Source organism: Rhipicephalus microplus, chromosome X (assembly GCF_043290135.1).
Source record: "Rhipicephalus microplus isolate Deutch F79 chromosome X, USDA_Rmic, whole genome shotgun sequence".
Lineage (NCBI taxonomy): Eukaryota > Metazoa > Arthropoda > Arachnida > Ixodida > Ixodidae > Rhipicephalus > Rhipicephalus microplus.
This window is the reverse complement of record NC_134710.1, coordinates 267,278,192-267,301,144: the sequence shown is the minus strand read 5'-3', so window position 1 is coordinate 267,301,144 and position 22,953 is coordinate 267,278,192. Positions and strand designations below refer to the sequence as shown.

Genomic DNA, 22,953 nt, shown 5'->3' with positions numbered 1-22,953 from the left:
TCATCAACTCTTTTTTAAAGTGTTGCTTTTTTTCTTATATCGCTGGAACGAGCGCAGTTTCGGCCTTACCTGGTGCAGAAAAACATATTGTCCCTGCGCTTCACTATGATACACAGCTTGTTTTTCAAGCGTATAATCGCCATTTTCTGGAATAGCCTACCTTTTTGTGCCTCATGTCGAATACACTTGAAAACGTACACAGAGAATTGTTCACAGAGCATGAAATATTGAACTTTTGTAGAAACAGCTGTATTTTGAAGCCTTCACATGAATTTAAAAAAATAGTGGTGACTATTTTGCCATGCTGCTGTTTTTTTTTCCACAAAAGTGCTTCTCTCCTGGTACTATCTTGATAAGTTTGACTGCACTTAATGGTTACATTTTCATTGACATTACCTTTGCCTTAAAAGGTGGTGGCTGGGGATTTAAACCAACACATATGTGTTGTATGAATGCTTACTCAATATGTTTTTTTTCTTATCGAGTAATGGTTCCTGAATATTCTACTGGTTTTGTGACTGGGCGCAGATAGGTCATCGACCCGTGCATACATGTTTAGTATGTTGTGCCTTGCAAACCAGAGCAAGAAAGCTCAATGCGAAATTTTGGTAAATGTAACAGGTTGGTTGGTGTTACATTCAGTGCAGCATTGATTTTTCACCTGCTATGATCTCTTTAATTGACACAATAATTAATACACTATAGCATACAGTTATTGTTGACGATGGTTTTTTCTAGCCTAATTGTCAATTGAATTACTCTTGTGTCTAACAGAAAAATAAGCCCCTATAAAATGCTCCATTTTTTTGTTAATGTGCATTCAGTTAGCACGTTGTAACTGGGTCATGACATGATAAGTCAACCAGTGGTATTCAGACCATCACAAATATGGCCGAAAAAAAATTCACATTTCTCAAAGAACTCATCCTGGTTGTTTATTCTAGTTGCCAAAAGTTTTCGTGCCTATTGTAAGTATTTAGTTCTTTGCCGACTGAGCTAGAGCTAGAGTGCAGAGAATGGGTGGCTGGCTAGGCGAAAGTAGATATTCGGTCGCGAGCACAACAGACACTGCATAGATAACGAAGAACAGCTGTTGATTTCAGGCACCAGTGCAGCAACACATGCCTAGAAGCATGCATCTAAATTACACGTACGGTCGAATACTACCAATTTAATGTCACTATGTGCCGATGGCAAAGGTGTGTTGTGTGAAATGATGTGATACTTCGGCTTTCCTGCTCGCCACCGCAGCATTTATGGACGCAAATGCAAGCTAAAGCAAGGATTGCTGCGTAGTCCCTTACCTGCGCCGCGCACAAGTGTATATACAGCAGCCAAAAAACCCGGGACAACGAGCGTGTCACGTATATTATGCTACCTGCCGTTGGTGAAACTCTTCCTGGAGTGCTTTACTGAAAAGTCTAAGAGGCTTACTGTTTAGGGCGCAAGCATGCGAATTCAAGTGCCAAAAGAGATGTAGACCATGCAGAAAACCCCAATGAAGGATGGGTTCACATGAGCCAAAGGGTGACTACAAACACTGCCGAAGCTTACTACTTAGAGTTTTTATAAAAACTCTTATTTTGACTCGAGCGAACAGGTACAAAACTTTAGGTATAAATTTTGCGAGTTGTGTATACTGGGCTGACAGAAACCTCGTTCAGCGTCCCAACGTTAAATCACTGAAAGCAAAAGGAATGAATCGGAGAAACATGGGAAGTGCTGCGCAAAATACGCTTGCAGTTCTTATGCATTCACCTTGATGGAACAGCTGTATAATAAAACCACACAAGCAAACTTTTTTTTTTTGCTTCTCCATGGTCAGTTATATCAGTTATAAGAGCGCGCAACAAGAATCATACGTGAAAAAGCCAGGACAAAACAAAAAGCAACTGCAAACGTTGCTTATTTGTTGTAAGATACATGGTAAAACTAGTTCAATCAGTGTAAAGACGCGTAAAAGTCGAGTGGCTGTTGATGACGAACCTCGTAGCACAGGGGCGCCAAATGAAGGACACTTGGAGGAGAGCGCGGCTTTCAGATACCACTGAAAACAGCGGTTGACCGGCGCCTTTCGCGGACAACACTGCCCGCTAGAGCGGCGGGCGTCGGGCAACAGCAGCGGCGCATGTGAAACGAGCGTGCGTCCAGCGTCTTCCTGCCGCTCATCGCCGCCGCTCGTTCGCTCGCATGTGAAACAGGCAACGGTGCTGCCCCCTATAGCCCGATATCGGGCGAGCTGTCATCCGTTCTTTTGGCCAAATTTTTACAGCGAAAGCTGTTAAGAGATCACAACTCGGGTCTCGCGCAGTGCCGTGGTTGTCCGCCGCCACCTAGTACCAATGACACAGTGGGGGCGCGAACCCGGGTCCACTGGGTGCTAGCCCAGTATTACACCACTAAGCCGAGCCGGTGCTTGAGGATTCTTGGCAAACTTGCCTTAGGCAAGATTGATGTCGGGAAAGCAGTCGCGTTAATATGACCTATAAAGCGTTTTAAAACAGCAAAAAAAAAAAAAAAAACAAGCAGTCGTCGCCCAATACGAATAGCGTAACGAGTCGGTCGTCCCGATGCTCTCACTCATTGCAAAAGCTCGTTTTTGTTCAACTATTCACTGTGGTGCATACCCACTTCAGGCATAATTCCTCATCGTCGTCAGCCACTGCACGAACAATCGTAACGAAACTCCTCGCAATAGTTTAGCGTATACCACGCTTTTCAGAAGAATAAGAAAAATAGCATAGCGAATGCCGGCATACTACCTATTTCTATTATTAATACCGTAATGGGCATCAATCAAGTGTGCTTGCAGCAGAAATTAGTGTATAGAAAATGCTCTGAAAGGCCGCTCTTCTAGCTTTTGCTTTGACTGTGCTGCGCCTGCCACGCAGGCCTGGTGTTTTTTTTTTTTTTTTTTCACGCAGTGGTCAGTTCAAGAATGTCAAGTTTCAGGCCTTATGCTTTTTTCAGTTCAAGTTCCCGTGCGAACAGCTGTTTACTTTCTTGCATGAAATGGCCGTTTGGATATAAGGGCTTCAAGTGGCACTGGTGTACCCCAACTCTTTCGCGAGAGGGGGGGGGGGGGGGCAAACGTGATATATATATATATATATATATATATATATATATATATATATATATATATATATATATATATATATATATATATACTACTACAAGAAACATTATCAAAGCAGAAATGCTGACAAAATTTCACTATGTTATAACATAGCCTTGTAACAATTTATTTCTCCCGTAAGAACATAATTGAGTGATTACTGTTGTGATGTAAAACTACGCCTTACTTGTTGGTTTCCAGAGTGCAGCCAAGAGTTACCACGGTCGAAAGTGGTGGGGGGGGGGGGGGGGGGGCTCAGCCTTTTCAATTTTATTCAGTGGAGGCGCAGGCCCCCTTGCCCATGTCAGGTACAACCGCACATGACACAGGTCAACAACAGCGACAACACAGAGACAATAAATATAATAATATTATGAAGTCAGAGAACAGGGAGGTCAGAGGACCGAAAATCCACCTCTACCACGTATGAAGTCTTGGTAGTCTTGGTTGCGTCAGCGTTTATTTGAGGAAAGACCTCGCAAAACGAACAGGCAGAGACAGTACACAGACGATGATGGTGATGATGATCCAGAGTGGCAATGAGGACAAAGAGACAAGCGGATGATGGTGATTGTGATCATGCAGGGATGAGAACATTGTAAGTAACAAACGCCCACAATATTAAAAGATTCCACGACCAGTCGGACAATTTTTGACCTTCCGCATGATTGACACTTTCTTTTTCTCTGTATAATTGCCTTACGTACGACTGAATTAAGTTTCTGTTGAATTAAGGACAAGTGTATGCGCACAAAGCACACGTTCATGAAGCAATTTTTTGTAACTTCATTCCATAATATGGCACTGCGAGACAAAAAAGTGGCCGCTGCACAGAATTACCTGAAGTTTTGGCCGGCTGAACCATATCGATGTTATGCGAAGCATATGCGGAGGGAACGTGACTGAGGTTTAACTTTTCTATAGTGAGTGAAATTCTACGAAAAGAAGATGTGTGCAAATGTTGTACGCGCAGATATATAGTGTCCATGCCCATGATGCATTGGCCAAGCTCTGTGTATACTTATCATGTTATAATGAGTTTTCCGTGTGGTATAAATCAGTAAAATATTATTTGTATTTATTTTTTATACGTGGCATGTCTTTATTCATGATTATTTTGAACGAATCCCATCTAGCCTCCAGCTAAGGATTTAGATGCATTTTTGATGATATTGTATTTTGTAAACAATTTTACGTCAATAACTTCAATTCAGTTGAAAATATGTTGAACAGTCGCACATATTTTAACCATTTGTTTACATTTGCATAACGACGCCTACGGCAACATGAGTATTACCAAGCTATCCAAATTTCAACGCCTGCAAAATCAAGCCCTTGTTATGACATTCAGCCATTTAGTTACCATTGCATTGACACTTTATCACAATTTAAATATATACTCTTCATCTCCTATAGCAGCTGAAGTTGTTATTCTTGATATCTTACATTAAATAGGTGGCATTTGTCGTAGGAAGCCTTGTGAATTATAATGGTACTAGCTTTTCTAAACTCAATAACCGTCTTCTACCAGTAGAGTTCTCATACGGTAAGTTCACCACGATATTTATGGGAATTCAAACTGTGGAATTACCTTTCTTACATATTATCTACCACGTAACATGCATTCAAAAAACATTCTTTTTTTCAACTGTCTTCATCCTAGCAACTGCTTTTTGGCTGGTACATGTTATATTGATCTAAACTATCGTTTGTTTTTCAGAGTCGCCTTCTTCCTAAGACACCCAATTTTCGATCACAATATGTGCTACGTGGGTGAATCATTGTGCACCTACATATAAATGGTGAAATTTTAGCGCATTTGGTCGAGGAGTTATTGAATATCTTTGTAAACATGTCAGCGGCCTGTCGGACGGGCAACACTGACGCACTCGCAGGCCGTGACATAACAAGCAGCTAACCGTGCGAGCATTTGCGTTCTGGTGAACAATATTAGGGAGTCAAGTTAGCGGGCATTGGTAAAGATACGACGCATCCGCATTGGCGCCAACCGCTAACGCAAAACTTTGCGTACGCTGGCCCTACGTGAAATCAGGATATTTCAGCTATCTTCCGTTTGACACTGCAATTGAACGAGTTGCAATGGCTGTCTCTCGGGTAGAAGACAACGGCTCCGCTCCTTTCAGGCATGACGTCACGTGCGCTATAGTAAAATGGCGGTCACCAGTGGTGGAAGGGTTCACAGCCGACGAATATTATATATGGCTGGTTTTGCACTGAAATACCGTTTTGCAGCCCTCTTTTCGTACCTAGGCGTCATAGCTATTCTCTCTACCTCTAGTTCTCCCCCAAAGAAACCCATAAAATACTGGCGGACCGTGCCATGGCCCTTTTAAATTGACATATATGCATTCTTAACCCTTTTTGCACTGTCCATTTCTTTTGTCTCACCGAATATACTGGTGCCACTGAATGATATGCGAAGTGTTATGCACGGAAATTGTGTATAACAAATCTTGCAATGTACACTTTTTACAAACAAATATCATTGCTGAATAAAACTAACTTCAAACCATGAAAACATTGGGATGCTACCATGCAATAATCTAGCACATGAACATGATTTGAACAACAGGAAGAATCGTGCGACAACAACGCTGCGTGCTGCTGCTGACCTAGTTGCCGGGCCGGATTTTTGACGGCAGCGAAAGTGCTTGAGGCCCGTGTGCTTAGATTTAGGTGTACGTTAAAGAACCCCGGGTGGCCGCAGTTTTCAGAGCCCTCTGCTACTTTATCTCTCAAATCGTGTAGTATACCTTTTTTTGGTGCGCTAAACCCCAACAATTGTTATTGCTGCTTACCTAGGTAATGAATGACTGTCATTTGCTTCACCTCAATGATGCAAACGTCGCAGAAATAATTTTTATAACAAACCATCCCCACAGCTCCTTGCTAAAGCATAGCTGAAGTGTGGCATGCCTTTGTGGTGACCATGAACAGGCCAGGAGAAGCAGCAGTTCTCTCCTAACCGGTTCTCCCTTCACCTATTCAACTCCCTCCCCAAGCAGGGAAGGGCAAGGAGAGCGAATGGAAAAAGAAGCCAGTTGAGGGTTTTTGATTCACACCATCCGCTTCTTTCTGTATTCGCGTCTCAACAACCTCATGAAAATGCAGCACATACTATAGCTGCCGCAATGGTGCACTGTAAGGCAGCATTCAATGCACCCAACCTTGCATTAGGAACTGCATATTTTGAATGCAACTAGTGAAGAATGAACTTGCAGCGTATTGAGTGAATTGACTTACAACTACAATGCTTCTAACAGACCAGAAAAATATGTCACATAAAGCTACAAATTATTAATTAGTAAATTAATAAAAACCTTCTGTCTGGAGAGTGTCTATTTCAGCAAACAGACAAGTTTTTCTTGCGCCACTTGTTTGTGGAAATATTTAGAGCCTTTCCTCACTCACCGATTCATCCATTAGCAATGTGACAATGCTTGCGCTATGCAGCGGACATGTTGTGTCCTTTCGTCATCCTTGTCTAGTTTAAGCACTTGAAAATTGCTACTATGAGTAACTGACAAGACTGAACTTTTACCATATATAGTGAAGCTTGCTAAGCTCAAGACTGCACTACATACTGACCTTCTGTGACCGAAGGTTTTGCAACTAGTCGCCACTAGTGCCGCCTGTAAAAGAACATTTTTTTTTTGCTCTACACTCTTGATATAGCTCCTGAAGGTTTCACCCAAAAGCTTCAAAGGAAATGATAGATACAAGCTGCACAAATCGGACTGATGAGATAAACCAGAATCAAATATCAACAATTTATTTACACAGTTCAACAGTGGGTGAAGATTCCTTGTACAAATGTTTTCTTTAGTGAACCAACTTTTCAAATATTGTTTCATTCATTGTCTTTTTGCTCAAGAGAACAGGAATAAAACAGAAAAGCAAGAGCGCAATAAAAAGCTTAGAATAAAATGTACAAGGTCAATCAAAATTTTCATTTTCCACTCAAGACGTGGAATTGTAAAATTGAATAGAAAAGGCAGTGTCAAAATGCAAGTTCCAACAATGTGTTTCTTTTTCTCCTCTCGATTCTCATCCTATCATACACAGTAAATGTAGTATGCAATAACAAAAGAAGAATGTGTTTGTCTCAACACTTTCTATTCTTTTTTTTAACAAGAAAACAGCAGTGCACTTTGCAAGCGATTTATGGCTCAGTGTACAACAAAAAAAGGTGGGGGCAGGGAGACAAATATGCATCAAAGGGAAAAGAAATTGATGAGATTACACACACAACAAGACGGTTATTCATTTCTTCTGAGATCGGCATGTACATTCAGAATACGGTTACGGAATATGCATGTACACGGATACTTTTACAAGGGTAGAGTAACAACACAGCACAGGAGCAAAACTGCAGCTTTCTTTCCAGTATAGATGTCTGTCACCAAGGGCATTCAAAGGCCCTGCCTTCTGTTTGCATCACAAATAATACCCCCTTCTTGAAGGCTGCTCACAGTAATGTACGCATGACAATCTGTGCTACACTATTGTAAAACAAGGAAACTTATCCCAAGGCAGGGCCCTTGGCCACATGATGGAACAGCCACTCCTGCAAAGCACAAATGCGTAGGGATCCAATCACTTCAGAAACGACAACAACATGGAACAGATAATGGAGGATAACTCTTCTATCAATTCGCTGATTGCTGACTAGTGGCGATGCGTAGCAGCGGCATACAGGGCTGTCTCGGGGAACGCCTCCTCGCAAAATAAGAACAAGCAGGGGAAGGAAATAGAGGAAAGAAAAAACTGAGGATAGGCCCCCAACAGGCTCAGATGCACTGTGAAAAGTGTTGTGAAAGTCATGTGCTATCTTAGGCTCCATTGCCCTCCCTTATGGGGCAACAGCTGTTAATAAAGTACAGTCTTCCAACGTTACTTAAGCCAGTGCAGCAAAAAGAACATTAGAGACATGCTTGCCTACGAGATGAAAAACTTCATTACAGGTCGAGTTGTCCCATAAGCTGAAAGCGACAGTTGTGGAAGCTATGCAGCGAGCAATCCAAAGGCTTCTCCTCAAGTTTTTTCCTTCCATCATGGGGGAGGGAATGCTCAAGTAGTATGCCTTGTATCTCCAAAAGTGGTACAACTATCAGGCTCAATTTCCTGAAATAGTGCACACCCATTATTTTATTTTTCTCACTTAATAGGTTATTCTGGTATATATAAGGCACATCTTGATAACTATTCATCATTCTCCAAATGTCTCCACATCGCTTTATTTTTAAATCGAGGAAAAAAAAGGGAACATATGACATGTTTGCAGAAGTGCCTGCAGTAATATTCTCATAAGGGCTGTACTCTGAGAACACTATTTTCTCAATACCAACAGCCAACACTTCCCAATGCTCTCAAAACCTCTATGTTATCATACATTATACTACTAGACCATATTCTTATTTTTTTTTTTTGCTGACGGGCACCCCTTGAGCCTTGTGCGGGAAAGAGCAAGCTATGAGGACCAGATCCACGACGTGAACTATCCTTGTGCGCTTCTAATCAACTACAAGAATAAACATTGTGCGAAAAACAAACAAACAATATGCTTGAAAAGCACCGTTACTCCACCAAACAGCACTGATAAAATGGTTTGTGCGATAATTTGTAGTCTGTGTTCTTGCAGCATGGGTGTAGTTGAACTGGAAATGACATCGTATAATCTGTTGATGACAGTATCATTTTAAAAACCCTTAAAGTGCTTGACAATGTTTGGTTCTCTCACTTTCTACTCTACAATTTGGAAATGCCCAAAAACATGTCATCACATACACACATATATGTAGGCGTCTTGTAAAAATAATGTGCCATCAAATACCGTTCTGAATAAAAATTCTGTGCAGTACCTGAATAGCCAGCGAAGCCATATTAAACAAACCTCACTGCAGAACCTTCCATCCAGTTTGTTCAGATGCTACTGACATGCCGTTCAGACGAGAATGTATAAATAATAATATGGTGATTGTTGGGGCTTAATGTCCCAAAACCATGACATGATTATGAGCAACGCTGTAGTGGAGGGCTCTGGAAATTTCGACTACCTGGGGTTATTACACGTGCACAAGAGCCTCAATCATTTTTGCCTTCATAGAAAATTTCGCTGCAGCGGCCGGGATACAAGGGATACAAGAAGGCAACCCCTTGTGAAACAAAGGGGAAGCAAAGGAGACAGTATTTGTAACTCTTAATTGAGGTGCAATATTATAATAAAGAAAAAATTAATGAACATAAACAAAATTAAAACTTGTCCCTGGTGAGGACCAAATGCACAACCTTGAAATCTTGAGAGTTGGAAGGTTATGGGTTCACTTTCTACCAAAGCAGGTTGTTTGTTCCTTCACTTCAATTATGTCATCATTACTACACTTCAACTAAAAAACAAATCTACTCTGTGAACTGGTGTAGCCAGGACGGAGTGGGGTGTGGGAGGTTGAACCCCTCTCCCCCTTGAATTTTTAATTTTGTATGTGTCTACATACAAAATTAAATACATGCACCAAAATGAGAGTTGACCCCCCCCCCCCCCCCCCCCCAATTTCTGAAAAAGAAAAATTCATTCAGGATCTGCCCCTACTCTTGTGCTTTCTTTGGCTTTAGTATCAGTTGAGTCTAGAGAAAAAAATGAACCCTCGATCCATTCGTCTCGAAATGTACATTATGTTTTACCAAGATTTAAACAACTAAATTTCGCTCATATGACTGCCCATTAACTTCCAAGTTATGTGACATATTTGGAGGGGAACATTCATACAAGATCCATTCTAATGCGGTTAGGGTAATAAGCACCTGTCACTGTTGATTCATTGTGCTTTATGAGCATAAGCAATGTGAAGACGACATCATGGCTTTCTAACAAAGACTGAAAAAGACTACATTAACATCAAACAACCAAGATGCAACCTGGCAAATTATAGAATTAGCGACACTGCTCTGATACCAGGGGCATAAGCAGAATTTTACTTTTGGGGGACAGTCTGACCCCTCTATATTCATGTTTTTGTGTGCGTGTGTATATATGCACATACAATCTGATGGGAGTTATAATGGAACCTCCAGCCCTTCCACGCTCTGGTAACACTAATGAAAATAACCCAAGCAGGTCATGTCACTTAGCCATTTCTGCAGATAAACAAAGTTAAAAGGTGACACACAAAAGTGCCTGCTTTTTTCATTCAAGTGTATAAAATGGCTGCTTTTCAGGCACTGCATTTGAACTTCCATGAAATGTCTGAAAAAATGCTCATACCTAAATGTTAACAATATGCTTGAATAAAGAAAAATACAATATTCGGTCCATAAAAGAAAACTATTAATCTCTAGCACAGCCTAAAATATGTTAGAACCGATGCACAAACAATTCGACTACACCCGCATTGCAGACGTCTGCCACATGTGCATGAAAATGCAAAGGGTGCGTTCACTCATGCCCTACACAGGCCTATACACAAGCATTCGAACTAGAGCGTTAAGCATCCATCCCTATAAAAATACTGCGAGCAGAAAAGGGATGTCAACAAGACAATTGAAACTTCTTGATGCAATAACTAGAAGCAAGCAAAGCTCATGAGGAAACCTTCGGCACAATATGTGTCACATGACAGCATGGCAGCGACAGCAAGCAGAGTGATGCAAATGTTCCTTTTTCTCTCCAGTCATACAGCAAGAACGCACTCCTCATGGTGTGTAGGTTGGCAGTGGAGTTCAATGGGGGCCACTCGGACAATGATTAACACTGTATAACACTGTAACAAAAGCACCAATTCAAATGGGGGAAAAAAAAGAAAAAGTACAGGCACAGACAACAATCTTTGTTACAACTTCTATTCGTACTCTTAATACTTGCAACTGCGATGACAAGACACTCGAATCTAATTATCTATACACACTTTCATTTGTTTTACCCTTAAACATCAACAAAAAACTGCTGTGTAATCTGTATTACACTAGCACTCGTTATTTAATGGAGGCTGCATTTTATACAAATTGGTTGTGCTGCAACAAATGGGCTTAATGGCCCCTTCTAGATTTTTGTTTAGTAGGGACTTCACAATAGTTCAAAGCTGCCAAAGCAAGTTTCCAGTTGCGAAGTACACTATAACACGGAAGCGCTTGATGAACATCTCTTAAATACAATGATCTGAACCAACATGATCTGTGCGCTTGCTTCTGGCTGTGGAACGCTATATCACGAGCAAACCTGTACTGTGTGCGAAAAAACACAAAAAGCATGATGTCAACCGAAAACACAGCCTCTCTACTGTTGTATTTCCAACATCCATCATCCAAATTAAATCAAGCTGATAATCCTGCCACATGAGGGGTTTCCAATACCAAGCCTTCACAAAATCAGTTTTAAAAGTTTATGAAAAAAAAAGTATTGCACAGGAATTACACAATATAAATATAATTCCTCATACATCAAATGGGCAAAAAAAAAATAAAGGTTATGATAATTTTACATGCTCTCAATCGGGACATTCATGCACACATATTCGTTGACGAAAATAATGTTAAAAGAAAAAATCGTACACTGAAGGAACTCGCGCCATAAAGGAAAAAAAAATAAAATGATGTATGCATCTGTACTCTGCTATCAAGATAAAAACATCTGTGATAAAGACAGTGGTCTATGTACACACTGACCACAAGGGTCATCAACAAAGAATAAGCTTTAAAAAAAACTAAAACACATTGAGCTGCGTTGGACATGCTTTGTTGCTGCACCCAGTCCGTCCTACACATATTGGCTATGTAAGTATATAGCTTTCACAAATGGCCGTGAAAGTACATTCTAACATGAAGGAGGCAACATATGCCACAAGCAAGCCTAACAGCCACCTGCAACTTGGCAGTCACCAGCACGCAAACCATAACTTCACTCATTGATGCCTCGGCACTCATATAGAATATTCTGAGGGGCATAAAAAGTTGAGAAAAGCACATGAACCTCAACTTCTTTTATTAAATTTTTTAAAGATTAAAACTAGATGCTGACAATGTCTAAGCCTCATAGAAAGACATGCAATCATGCTAATGCTTCTGAACTTCTATAAAAACTAAATATCTAAAAAATACAGGGAGTAAAATATCTACTAGCACTATAAATAATAAAGTGTATACTATGCAACATCTGCCTTAGAAAAAGCAAATGTACTGTGCACAAACTTCACAAGAGAAAAGCCCTCTGCAAGCCATACTAAATAAAAGAAAATTATTAAAAGATGCAACATTCTGCCTGCATTAGGCTGACTAATGTCAGCTTTGCTGTTGAAGTGAGTGAGCCTGATCTGTTGAAAGTTGTCAGTAACAAAATATGCTCATTTTTAACCAGAAATTTTCCCTGAAGAAATAAATTCATGCTTCTTACTTAAAAGACTTTTCTTGATTTTCAAACGTGGCAAAATATTTTGCCTTAACATAATAGAATTATATGCACTTCTACACAACTAGAGGTGCTCCCATAGCAATATACGAAGTGATAAAAAAAATTACAGTTGAACAGCGAATTTTTTTTTGTAAAACATTTTGTCATAATAATCATCAGTGGAAAAAAAAAGTGGTCGTTTTCTACTCAAATGTGCATCATAAAATAAAAGTAATCAAGCAAGCTAATGGAAGAGTGAACTTGATACACTCGAGACGCAGCTTCATTAGGTTAGTTGCTAAGACCAGGCCCACTATTCACTCTTCACAGTCAGGCATGTAATGAGCATTTGCATATTCCTCAGTTGGCCACTACTATGCTTATTATTATTTCATTCAAAAGCAAATAGTGCCGAGGGCATCTCCTGCTCCGTAAGAAAAAAAAAAGAACAACAACGATGGAGCCTTTCACAACCTTTCCAAGTCACATTCTGTGCAGCGATCAAACATTAACAATAAAAAACAAAGGATGACACAGATGCTCGGCTCCGGCGATAACGGATGGCATGGCTTAATGCACAAGTAAGCGGGCTGGGAAATTCGATTCTTCTGCGAGGTGAAAAATGTTCACGAGATGAGGTGATAATAGCAGCAGTAAGGAAAGACATGACAGAGTGGGGTGCCCAGCACAGTGAATTAGACGGAGGGACACTCGATGTAGAAAACGTGAAAGTAAGCAATGAGTGAAGAATACAGTTATAAAAGACACTTTAGAGAAATCTGGCATACGCTGCTGTGAATAACAAGTTAAAAATGAGGGAAAAGCATGCAACAGTCACCCATGCAAGAAACAAAGGGTGTCAAGTTGGGTGGACCAACAGTCTCCCCCTTTGTTCTCTCTCACACAAATTTCTTTTCCCTGAGTCTGTCCAAACTCGTAAGGGGAAAGAGAAAAGTCCTTTCTCACTCACTCGTCTAGCCTGATGCCAATGCAACTTGTAAATAGATGCACTCACGCAAAAACAGCATGCACACCATCACATCCAAAAGAAAGGGAAGTTGGAAGCAAAAGCAATATGACAGGGACAAGGCAAGAAAAAGACTAAAGAATGGAAAGATGCTCAGAGAAAACCTCTCTTATTAAGATATCGCCACCCACACAAGCTCCGTAACGTTGCGCAGAGTCCCTGTTGAGTTGTAGAGCTCGTGACACCTCCACACAGAATTTGTGGCTCACACGACACACTTGGCCAGCCAGCCAAATGTGTCGGGTGGCACTAAATGTTCTTTTCACACCTCAATATTGTTCTATTTCTCTTCTTTTGCGTACACTGGTACATAGGTACATATATACGTGTGTGCGTGTGGGATCTATATATATATATATATGTATATATACTTATATATACTATACATCTGCACTCACTCGGCATGCATGCACGGCTAGGCATCCACGCCCATATGGATGCACACACAAGCACACACTATCACATCCATGTGTGTTGTGTACACGAGACGACAAGCATGTTACTTAATGCTAGAGCTCTCACACGGGTGCTCCCCGCTGACCGCCGGGCCTGCACAGAGAAGGCAGACCCCTCTTTCTCGTGCTCACTCTTTTACAGTTTGTATCCCAAGAGAAAATGTCATCCGCACACTCCGCTTGAAGCCACGGCCGGCCCGGCCACACGGCTCCCTGGGCCGAACGCAGCCTCGGCGGGGTAGTACGAAATGGGCAGAGGACGAGAGGCGGAGGAGGAGGGGGCGCGCGCTGTTTCTCACACGGACGCGGAGCGGGCCAGGTTCCGGTCAGGGTTCTTCCGGTCGAGACGTTTCCGGCGGAGGGGCGTGGGGGCGGGCGGAGGAGCCGGATGCTATTTCTTCTTGGCGTGGAGCATCTCCATGAGGAGCGTCTGTGACGGGGCACTGCCGCTCATGTGCTTGTAGAAGAGGTACTCCTCCCCGCGTGTGCTTATCAGCTTCAGACTCGGAAGCATCTGGTAGAGCTGGCCAAATTTGTCCTGCAGGAAAGTAAGCCATGATCAGACATCATGCATAGCAGGAAGGATGAGAAAGAAGCACCATATTTCAAAACTTATATATGTTAAATCTCTGCACTGTTGTCACCAGTATGCTCTAAAGTCTTTGAGGGCAGCATGAAACAACACAAAGATGAGGAAAGAAGTATGCAGGATAGGGACAAATCAACTGTATAAGTTCAAGATTCAGTCGTCGCAGAAAACAGTGGTACGGTAGGAGTAAATAGTCAGTGTTGGTTGCACACATGAATTCTTGACCCCCCCAAAAAAAGGGGGGGGGGGGGGGGGCAGGCTGCATTTCCCCGCATACTCAGCCTAAATTAAGGGTTTAGAAGTGGCCATCCCTGCCCTGACTACTCTCCAAGGAGGGGTTAGGGGAAGGCATTTGTGCAAACCTTACTTAAGCAGCTACAACTACCAGGTGCTCTTTGTCAATCAAGGGGATGTAATATACTGCTGTAATCTTCCCTCATAAAAATGGGATGTGAATTCCCATCTGGAAATTGAGTTTCCAGTCTGGATTTTAGCTGGAAACTGCCATTCAGGTGGGGAATTTCCCATTCCCAGCTAGAAATGCTATATCCGGCTGGGAATTAATCCCATCCCAGGCTGGGAATAGTATTTCCAGGCTAGAAATAGAAATCATTCCCAACTGGAAAGCCATTTCCAGCTTGAAGCTTCCCAGTCCAGTTTGGAAGTTATATTTCCAGCAGGAAATGTTTCTATCTTGCAGTTGGGAAATAATTTGCTCGATTAGCATGAAATTTTTCTGTTTGAGAGTGGTTATTTTCAAAAGAAATTCGAGCCAAACAAAAAGATGCTATACATACAAGGGACAGAATAAGTGTTTACTGCCTTTACTCGAATGTAACTTGAGTTTTTTTTCCAGAATTTTGCTTCCTAAAGTCCCACACCTTACAAATCGAATACCAAAACTCAACTTTTTCTTCCTAGACGCAATGAAAAAGTAACCTCTCGGTAACGCAAGCTGTGCATTCGAGGACGACTCAGAGTATTGGTCACATGCAAGCATGGGCGTCGGCAGGGGGTTAGAAAAGGGGCACTTGCACCCTTCAATACACACTAACATTTACCCCCGCCCAAGCTACCCCAGCGCTTTTTCCCTCCCCTGGCAGTGGTACAACACAAGTTTGCATCCCCCCCCCCTCCCCCAGAAAGATGCTCTCGACGGCCAAGATCATATGGCCGGCATACATTTAACCACTACGATTTTAGGCACCCCGTAGTGCTGGGAATTAAATGTAGGGCAGGGTCAGACCTACTTTTATTTGACCTTACAGTCGTGCACCCAGCAAACACGTCGTTGCAAAATGTTATAACTGTAGACGTTCAACCAGTAGCTTGCTCAGTTGCTCATTAAGCCGCTGCGCCTACAGCTTTAAACAAAACCAGTTTCTGCCTTATGAAAAGGAGCCTTACCTTTAAATTCACCATTGACTACCATGACCTAATATTTGTAAGCTTTGCTAGCAAGCTCTCGTCGATTCCGCAGCCACAAACCACGAAAAACAATGCGCTACCGCGATTTTCGTTGACATCTCAGTAGCACTAGTAGCACTATTGTCGTATCATTTCTCAGTGCATTCTAACGCTATTTTCAAATAATAGCCAACTCTTTATAACTCATACATCATAGGAAAAGTAATAATCTTTTTTAAAGGTAACATTATTATTGACAGTGGTCCAGTAAACTGAATAAATCATTATTAGCCACAGTCCAGAGGGCCCGTGTGGCGGCAGAGGGCCTTGGCCTCTCTGTCCCGACGTGGGAGCAGCCAGCATCAGTCCTGGACTGATCCTCAGGACTTCAATAATGTTCTGGAGCAGTTGCACATGTCGTGCACAGTCATGGAGCAAGTTGCACATGTGCTTGCTCGTTGTACGTTAGTTTAGTGATTTTCCTTGAGTAATACATGTGTGGCGGTTGTATGAAATAGTTCAGTTTTATCTCTGGAAAGTGCTACGAGTGATGACAGTGCGTTCAAGTGGTTTTTACAGCTGTACTGTGTGTGATGTGTTGGACTGAGCGCCGATCATGGGACATGGATTATGTCAAGTGCGGTTCTATCGTTTAGAGGTAAGTTTTGTACCTGTATATTTTAGACACGTTTGTCCCAAATGTTTGTTTGCAATGTTTCTATACACACAAAATGCATTACAGGCCGGTTTGGGCAAAAAGACTGTCGCCATATTTATGTGCCGTTCAATGCTTGCGCAAATGGCGTGCATGCGTCTTGGCAACTAATGCCAGTAATTACATAAGTGCGTGTGAATTAATTTGATGTTCATTTGGAGTACTTTAGGGTCAATAAAAATAATTGTTGCTTAGTATTTATTGGGGTTTAAACTGCAATGCCCATCAAATTTTTCCTAAAAAAGACATTTGCTTCAAATGCTGCTGTTGTTTTGAGTGTACGATAAAGTTGTGTTGTACTTCTAAGAAAAGCTGTATTGATGCTGTTCATGTGGGTTGGTGAGGTTATACTGTTGCTAGAATAGCGTTTTATAGGTTAATGTGGTTTTAATGTGCACTCACTATGCATGAATATATTTTTCAGGTAGTGTGCAAGGATGTAACCAACTCATTCCACATCTCGAGATACGTTCCAGCAGTTGCTACAAGCGTTCAAATAAATGTTTTTCAGTTTCAAAACCATTCTCTTTTCTGTGTTGAGTGATCTGGATGAACAGGTCCTGAAGAATTTGATGCTAATACGTATGCAATAGCAGTGAGGTGAAATCTGTACATTCTTTCAAGGCTTGCAACAAACCATTTCCTACCTAAAATGTTTCCATTCTCAGCTGGAAATATTTCGATTCCCAGCTGCATTATGGAACCTGTAAATTTTTCCAGGCTGGAAAATTTTCTATTCCCAGCTGGGAAATATTTCCATTCCCCACTGGATTATGGAACCTGAAAATTTTTTCATTTCCAGGTGGGAATATTTCCATTCCCTGCTGGATTATGAAACCTGGAAATTTTTCCAGGCTGAAAACATTTTCCATTCCCAGCTAGAATTTCCAGCCTGGAAAAATTTCAAGGTTCCATAACCCAGCTGGGAATGGGAATCATTTTCACCTGGGTTATGTGATGTTAGAAGTGCACGCACCAGCAAGCTTGTAACCTTTGCTAACAAACTGTTTTAAAAAAACTAAAGCCCTTTTCCAATCTTTATCTGCTGTGTATCATACTGCACTGTACTTGAAAGAGCGAGGAATCTCGACACCGAAATCTGCCACCAGTGGTTTACCTCACTTGTCGACAACCAAAAACTGCTTTCCGCAAATGCTCAACATATGTGCACACAAACTTCTAAATTTTGATCACAATCACAATCAGTTACCTCAAAACCCTCTTGGAAATTTGGAATGCTAAGCCTCTGCTACCTTGTAGGTCTGCCCATTTTGGCTCCCTCAAATTCCATCTTAACAACACCAGCTGATTAATTTACATCCCAACTTTGTGAGCTGAACAACAAAGCACATTACACCACATATATGAACCAAGGAATGCAACAAAATGAAAAGTTGGTCAGTTGGTCTCGATTCACAACGTATAGAATAGCGCAGAGCAAAACACCGGACAAAGAAAATAATTCTAAAGAAAACAAAGAAAAAACAAGAAGTACCTCAATCTGCTTAGCACCTATATGTGACTTTTAGGAATTCAACTTGTTGATCACTTGAGGCAATTTAAGGCTGGCTAATACACTGCTCTCTCTATATATGTAAACATAATGTCTCTAGTGTCTCTAGGATGAGTCTTTCGTCCATGCTACTGTGCCTATCAATAACTTCCATCCTATTAAACAGTGGCTTGCGAGCAACAAGTTTGATAATTAATCATTCTTTTCACATTTCCCCAGGTGCTACCATAATCTAACATTTGAGCACCTACCAGTCTAACCGATAGAACTATTGCCGCATGACACTGGAATCTTGTACAAGACTACTGTAGCACAATGAATGAAGGTGCTTCTGTGTTTCATACCATGTTGACCTTTCTTTCTGGTTTCCCTTTTTGCCCCACACTTAACACGCGTGCAAATGCTGCCCATATTCTTGGGAATTGTAAAAACTAGTTTCGCATCATATCTAAATGCAACATTTTTAAGGGTATGCGCCATCTTGTGAATGTAGGGAAGCAGAACTATCCGGCTTTCATTATCTTTTTTAAGGTTGCTACGTTTACTGAACTGTTTAATCCATCCCGCCACCTTCTCACAAAACCTAGTGACCATATAATCTAGAAACCCTGTTTTTTGCAACTACTGGATTTTGCCATGAACACTGCTTTGCACCGTGCATACGCATGGCTTGGGCACGCCTGTACCAAGGATGCAGTTGACCCATCTTTAATCACTTAAGAATGAGCTGATGTGTAAGACAAAAAAAAAAACAGCCTTTTGTGACCTAGGCGCGTACTGCCAGCATACATGCTCCAGTTTAAATGTTAGCTTTCAGTGTAAAAATTGAAGGTTTAATCCTTTTTGGCAGTTGTGTGAAGTGTGCTTCTGCTATTTTTAAAATCTTAAAAATATCTCCCATCCTTTTGATGACATTGTTCCTTCATTCACAAAGGATTAAGTAATCGTCAATGTACAGAAATACTTCAACTGAAACCATCTTATCTGTCCTTATATTAGGACTTTACTTAAGAAAATGTTGCTAAGTAGTGGAGCAATGCGAGAGCTGATGAAAACTCCGCTCTTTTTAAGAAAGATTATCAAATTGCTAACGCCTACAAAAATGGATTTCAAGAAAACCTCAGAAGTTCCATGAAGCTGTTCACTGACGTCACAGTCTTATCAATGAACTTGGCTTCGTAATTGTCTGTGTGATACATGACTTCACAGTGGTCATGAGCTCTTTCTATGGCATGGAGTAGTACAGGTCTTCAACTTTATGCAAATTACATTGCACGTCTTCAAATTATTGTGCTGCAGAAATGTTCAGTCAGCATCTGAATCTCTTGTGCCCAGGTTGCTACTAAAGCCTTTTATGCCTCTCACATCACCAATTTCCAAAGTGATTAAACATGGGTTGGCTGCATCTTTGTAGGGGCGGCCAAGTTTAAGTCATGTGTACACACTGTAGCTGTGCACAGCAGTTCTGATGCTCGGATCCAGAGGTTGCAAAAAGTAGGGTTTCCAGATTATCTGGTCACCACATCATGTGAGAAGATTCATCAAACAATCCAGTAAACACGAATGTCGTGAGAAAGATAATGAAAGCAGCATCGTCCCGATACTCTACGTTCACAAGATGGCGCATAACCTTAAGAATGTTGCATCCAGATATAATGTGAAAGTGGCTTTTACAGCTACCAAGAAGCTGGGCAGCATTTGTGTGCGTGTTAAAGGGACTGTTTACCATCCTTCATTAGTCTCCTGTCTTGTGTCGCAATAAGAAGCATACCATGTGAAGTGTCTAACCTTGCAGAGGTTTCTCTAGAAAGTGCGCAGAAATTTTTAAAACAGAATTTTTCTGCTCACATTATGTCTCCTTCCATCGGTATGATGAATGCCCACAACACTGGTTGGTGCCAGTGAAAGTCGAAAACTGAAACCGCGTGCGGTTCTTGCAGGCTTCATAAAGTTTGGTTATGAATTAAACAAATACCTTAGCGACCATTTTAGGCACGCACACACTTTTTGTTGTTCTCATGAGCAGCGGCAAATGTCGTGGTCGCGTTTCTCCGCTGTTAGCAGGCAGGCATGCTGGCAAGCGAACACACCGCCGGCAGCGCCACCAGGCGCCTATTTGAGCGCATGAGATAAAAAGCAAAAAATGGTGTCTGGCGCAACCTAAGCTACCTAAAGTGCATAAATACAATTTCAAGTTAAACGTGTTTATTTTTAAGCAAAATAAATAAGTCTACCTGTGAGAATTTCTAAGTTGTCAAGACTGCCCACAATTGCTGTTGGGTGGTACTACTGGCCACTTTTTTTTTTCTCAGTTAAAATTCTTTTTTTTTTCTGGCACAAAAGCATGCTCGCTTGTACCGATGTGATAAACGGTCTTTTCATTTGTGCCACAATCAGAAACATTTTTCTGAACAGGAGACAGTGGTTTTAAGCACAGGACAGAAGGCAAAACCAAAAAGAAAGGTGAATGTGATGTGAAACGCAGAAACACCTTCATTTCTTGTGCTACAGGAGTAGCCTACAAGATTCCTCTGTGACGCGGCAATAGTTATATCAATCAGACTGGTAGGTGGGCAACAGAAACATCAGAGGAAATGCGAAAAGAATGACCGACTATCAAACCAAGTTTCTCATTGCGCACAGCATCAATGCAAGCCACTGTTTAACAAGACAGAAGTGATAGGCACAGTTGCACGAACACAAGACTTATCGTAAAGACATACCATATTAATAAATATAGAGAGCAGTGTATCGGCCAGCCTTCTATTGTTTCAAAGGGGCCTTCCAACACTTTTTCAAGCAGCAATAGAATGGATTCCCTAAAAGAGCTTATTGCCTCACAAATTCCCTGCCGCAAAAATTTTTAGAATCCGCCCAGTACGAGCAGAGTTGCAAAGATTTGTCACACGCTGCAAGTGCATTCTTTCTTCTCTCATCTATATGAAAGCACTGGAAGCTAAGCAGGGAGGGGTGGAACAGTGAAAGAAAATATGTAATGTGCGCCTCAAGACCTTGAGCACTTTATATTTTTTTTTCATTGAATACACAGCTTTTCACCGCGGAAGGCTGCAACATGTGCGTGCACATAGTAGCCTCCCGCAGCGGCCCCTGTAACAACCGAGCGCGCCATGCTCATACAATGTCTGTGACAAGTGATTTTTGAGCTTGTACATTATTTGTCGAGAAAAGAGAGAGAAATTTATAGCTGACTATGAGAATTTATTGTGAATTCCAGGCCGTGTTCTGTGCTATAATATTTGGTTCTTGTGTTTTCGGGACCCTCGACTATTGATCGGCAGCGTTTTCTGACCATGCTCAAGAAATGTTGCAGGGCCCCTTTAATTGATAAACAAGCTGAATTTCTGAAAGTCATGCGCAGGCGGTAAACAGATTGAGGTACTTTTTGTTTGTCCTTTCTTTTGCTTAGAATTATTTTTCTTGTGCTTGTCTCGTATGGAATAAACCTCAGCTGAGAGTCAGTACTGTCCATGTGTGCTTCTTCAGTGTTTCATCCAGTACTCTGCGCTGTCCAATTCTAGACCTTATGAATCAAATCAGCTTAGGTACTGCTAACAATGCAGAAAGAAAGCAGCAAAAATCAGACAATCTTTATGAGAGGAGCAGGAAGCAAGAAATAAATTAGAAGTTTCTTGGTGAGCAGTCCACCATATTTACTGAATATGTGCCTTCAAGTGCAAAGCATAACCAATTAATTTTGACTGGAAATAAAGAATTCAATGCATTCCATCGTTAGGACATCCTCCAATTTTTTTATTTTTTTCACTCATAATTTTTATGGTAAGAAAGAGACAAATAGTGATTGATTTTCACTTGAATATTGAATATTTACTGCATGAGATTCACTGTTGGCAGGGTGTAATTCAATGTCAGGAGCTTTCTCATCACAATCAACGATACAAATCAGCTGATCGTACGAATGCTATGTGCATTAGAGGTGCCACGTTTTTTGTAACATTTGTAGAGCATATTAAATTGAACAGGCACAAAGTTATTACGATTCTCACAGCTTCAGTGATGTGTGGGTTCATTTACGAAATTTTCATTGCCAATAGTGATTGTTTGGATACCTATCAAATCCTTCAAGCCTTTTTATATGCATGAAACTTCCGACACAATTTTCCATAAATAAGAGTGAATATGAAATACATAGAAATCCGATAAACATGATTACTTGTGTGCTTTTTCTCTAGAGCAAATTTATGCAATATCGAATACATGGCCACTGTAACTACAGCAATAATAAAACTAATGGGCTTTTCTGGACCAAAGCCACGGTACAATTATGAGGCACACTGTAGTGAGGAGCCCTATATCAATTTCGATCACCTGGGTTTACTATTTCTGAACTAGCACCCAAATTTATTTACAGGACTAAATTTACATTTCTGCTACTACATAGAAAAGTGGCAGCTTTAAAGGGCCTTTAAACCACTCCCCGAGTTTAAAGGTGAGACAGCAGTTTCTTACTCACCTTCACTACCTTTCCTACAAGCACTATATCCTCCTCACACTTATTTCTCCACAGAATACATGAAATGTCAGCACTACGGAATAAACCAATCAGAATTTTGTGTCTTTCGACTAAATGCTGCAATCTCCACTTGCACAGTTACAAACACAGTAAACAAAGCGAAATAAGATTATTGTGCACGATAGTGAAGCGAAACAAGGCAGAATGAACATGTGACTGTGTGGCAAAGCAGGGTAA

The 22,953-nt window shown here is 41.2% G+C and overlaps 1 protein-coding gene across 1 annotated transcript in view; it reads right to left on the bottom strand.

Annotated features, from left to right (window-relative positions):
* Positions 1 to 9,670: 9,670 nt before the first annotated feature.
* ftz-f1 (ftz transcription factor 1) overlaps positions 9,671 to 22,953 on the bottom strand; it is a 301,960-nt gene continuing 288,677 nt past the window's right edge. The window contains exon 7 of the mRNA XM_037414080.2: positions 9,671 to 14,538. Within this exon, the coding sequence (XP_037269977.2) occupies positions 14,392 to 14,538 (147 nt within the window). The 3' untranslated portion in view covers positions 9,671 to 14,391. The remainder of the gene's footprint in view (positions 14,539 to 22,953) is intronic.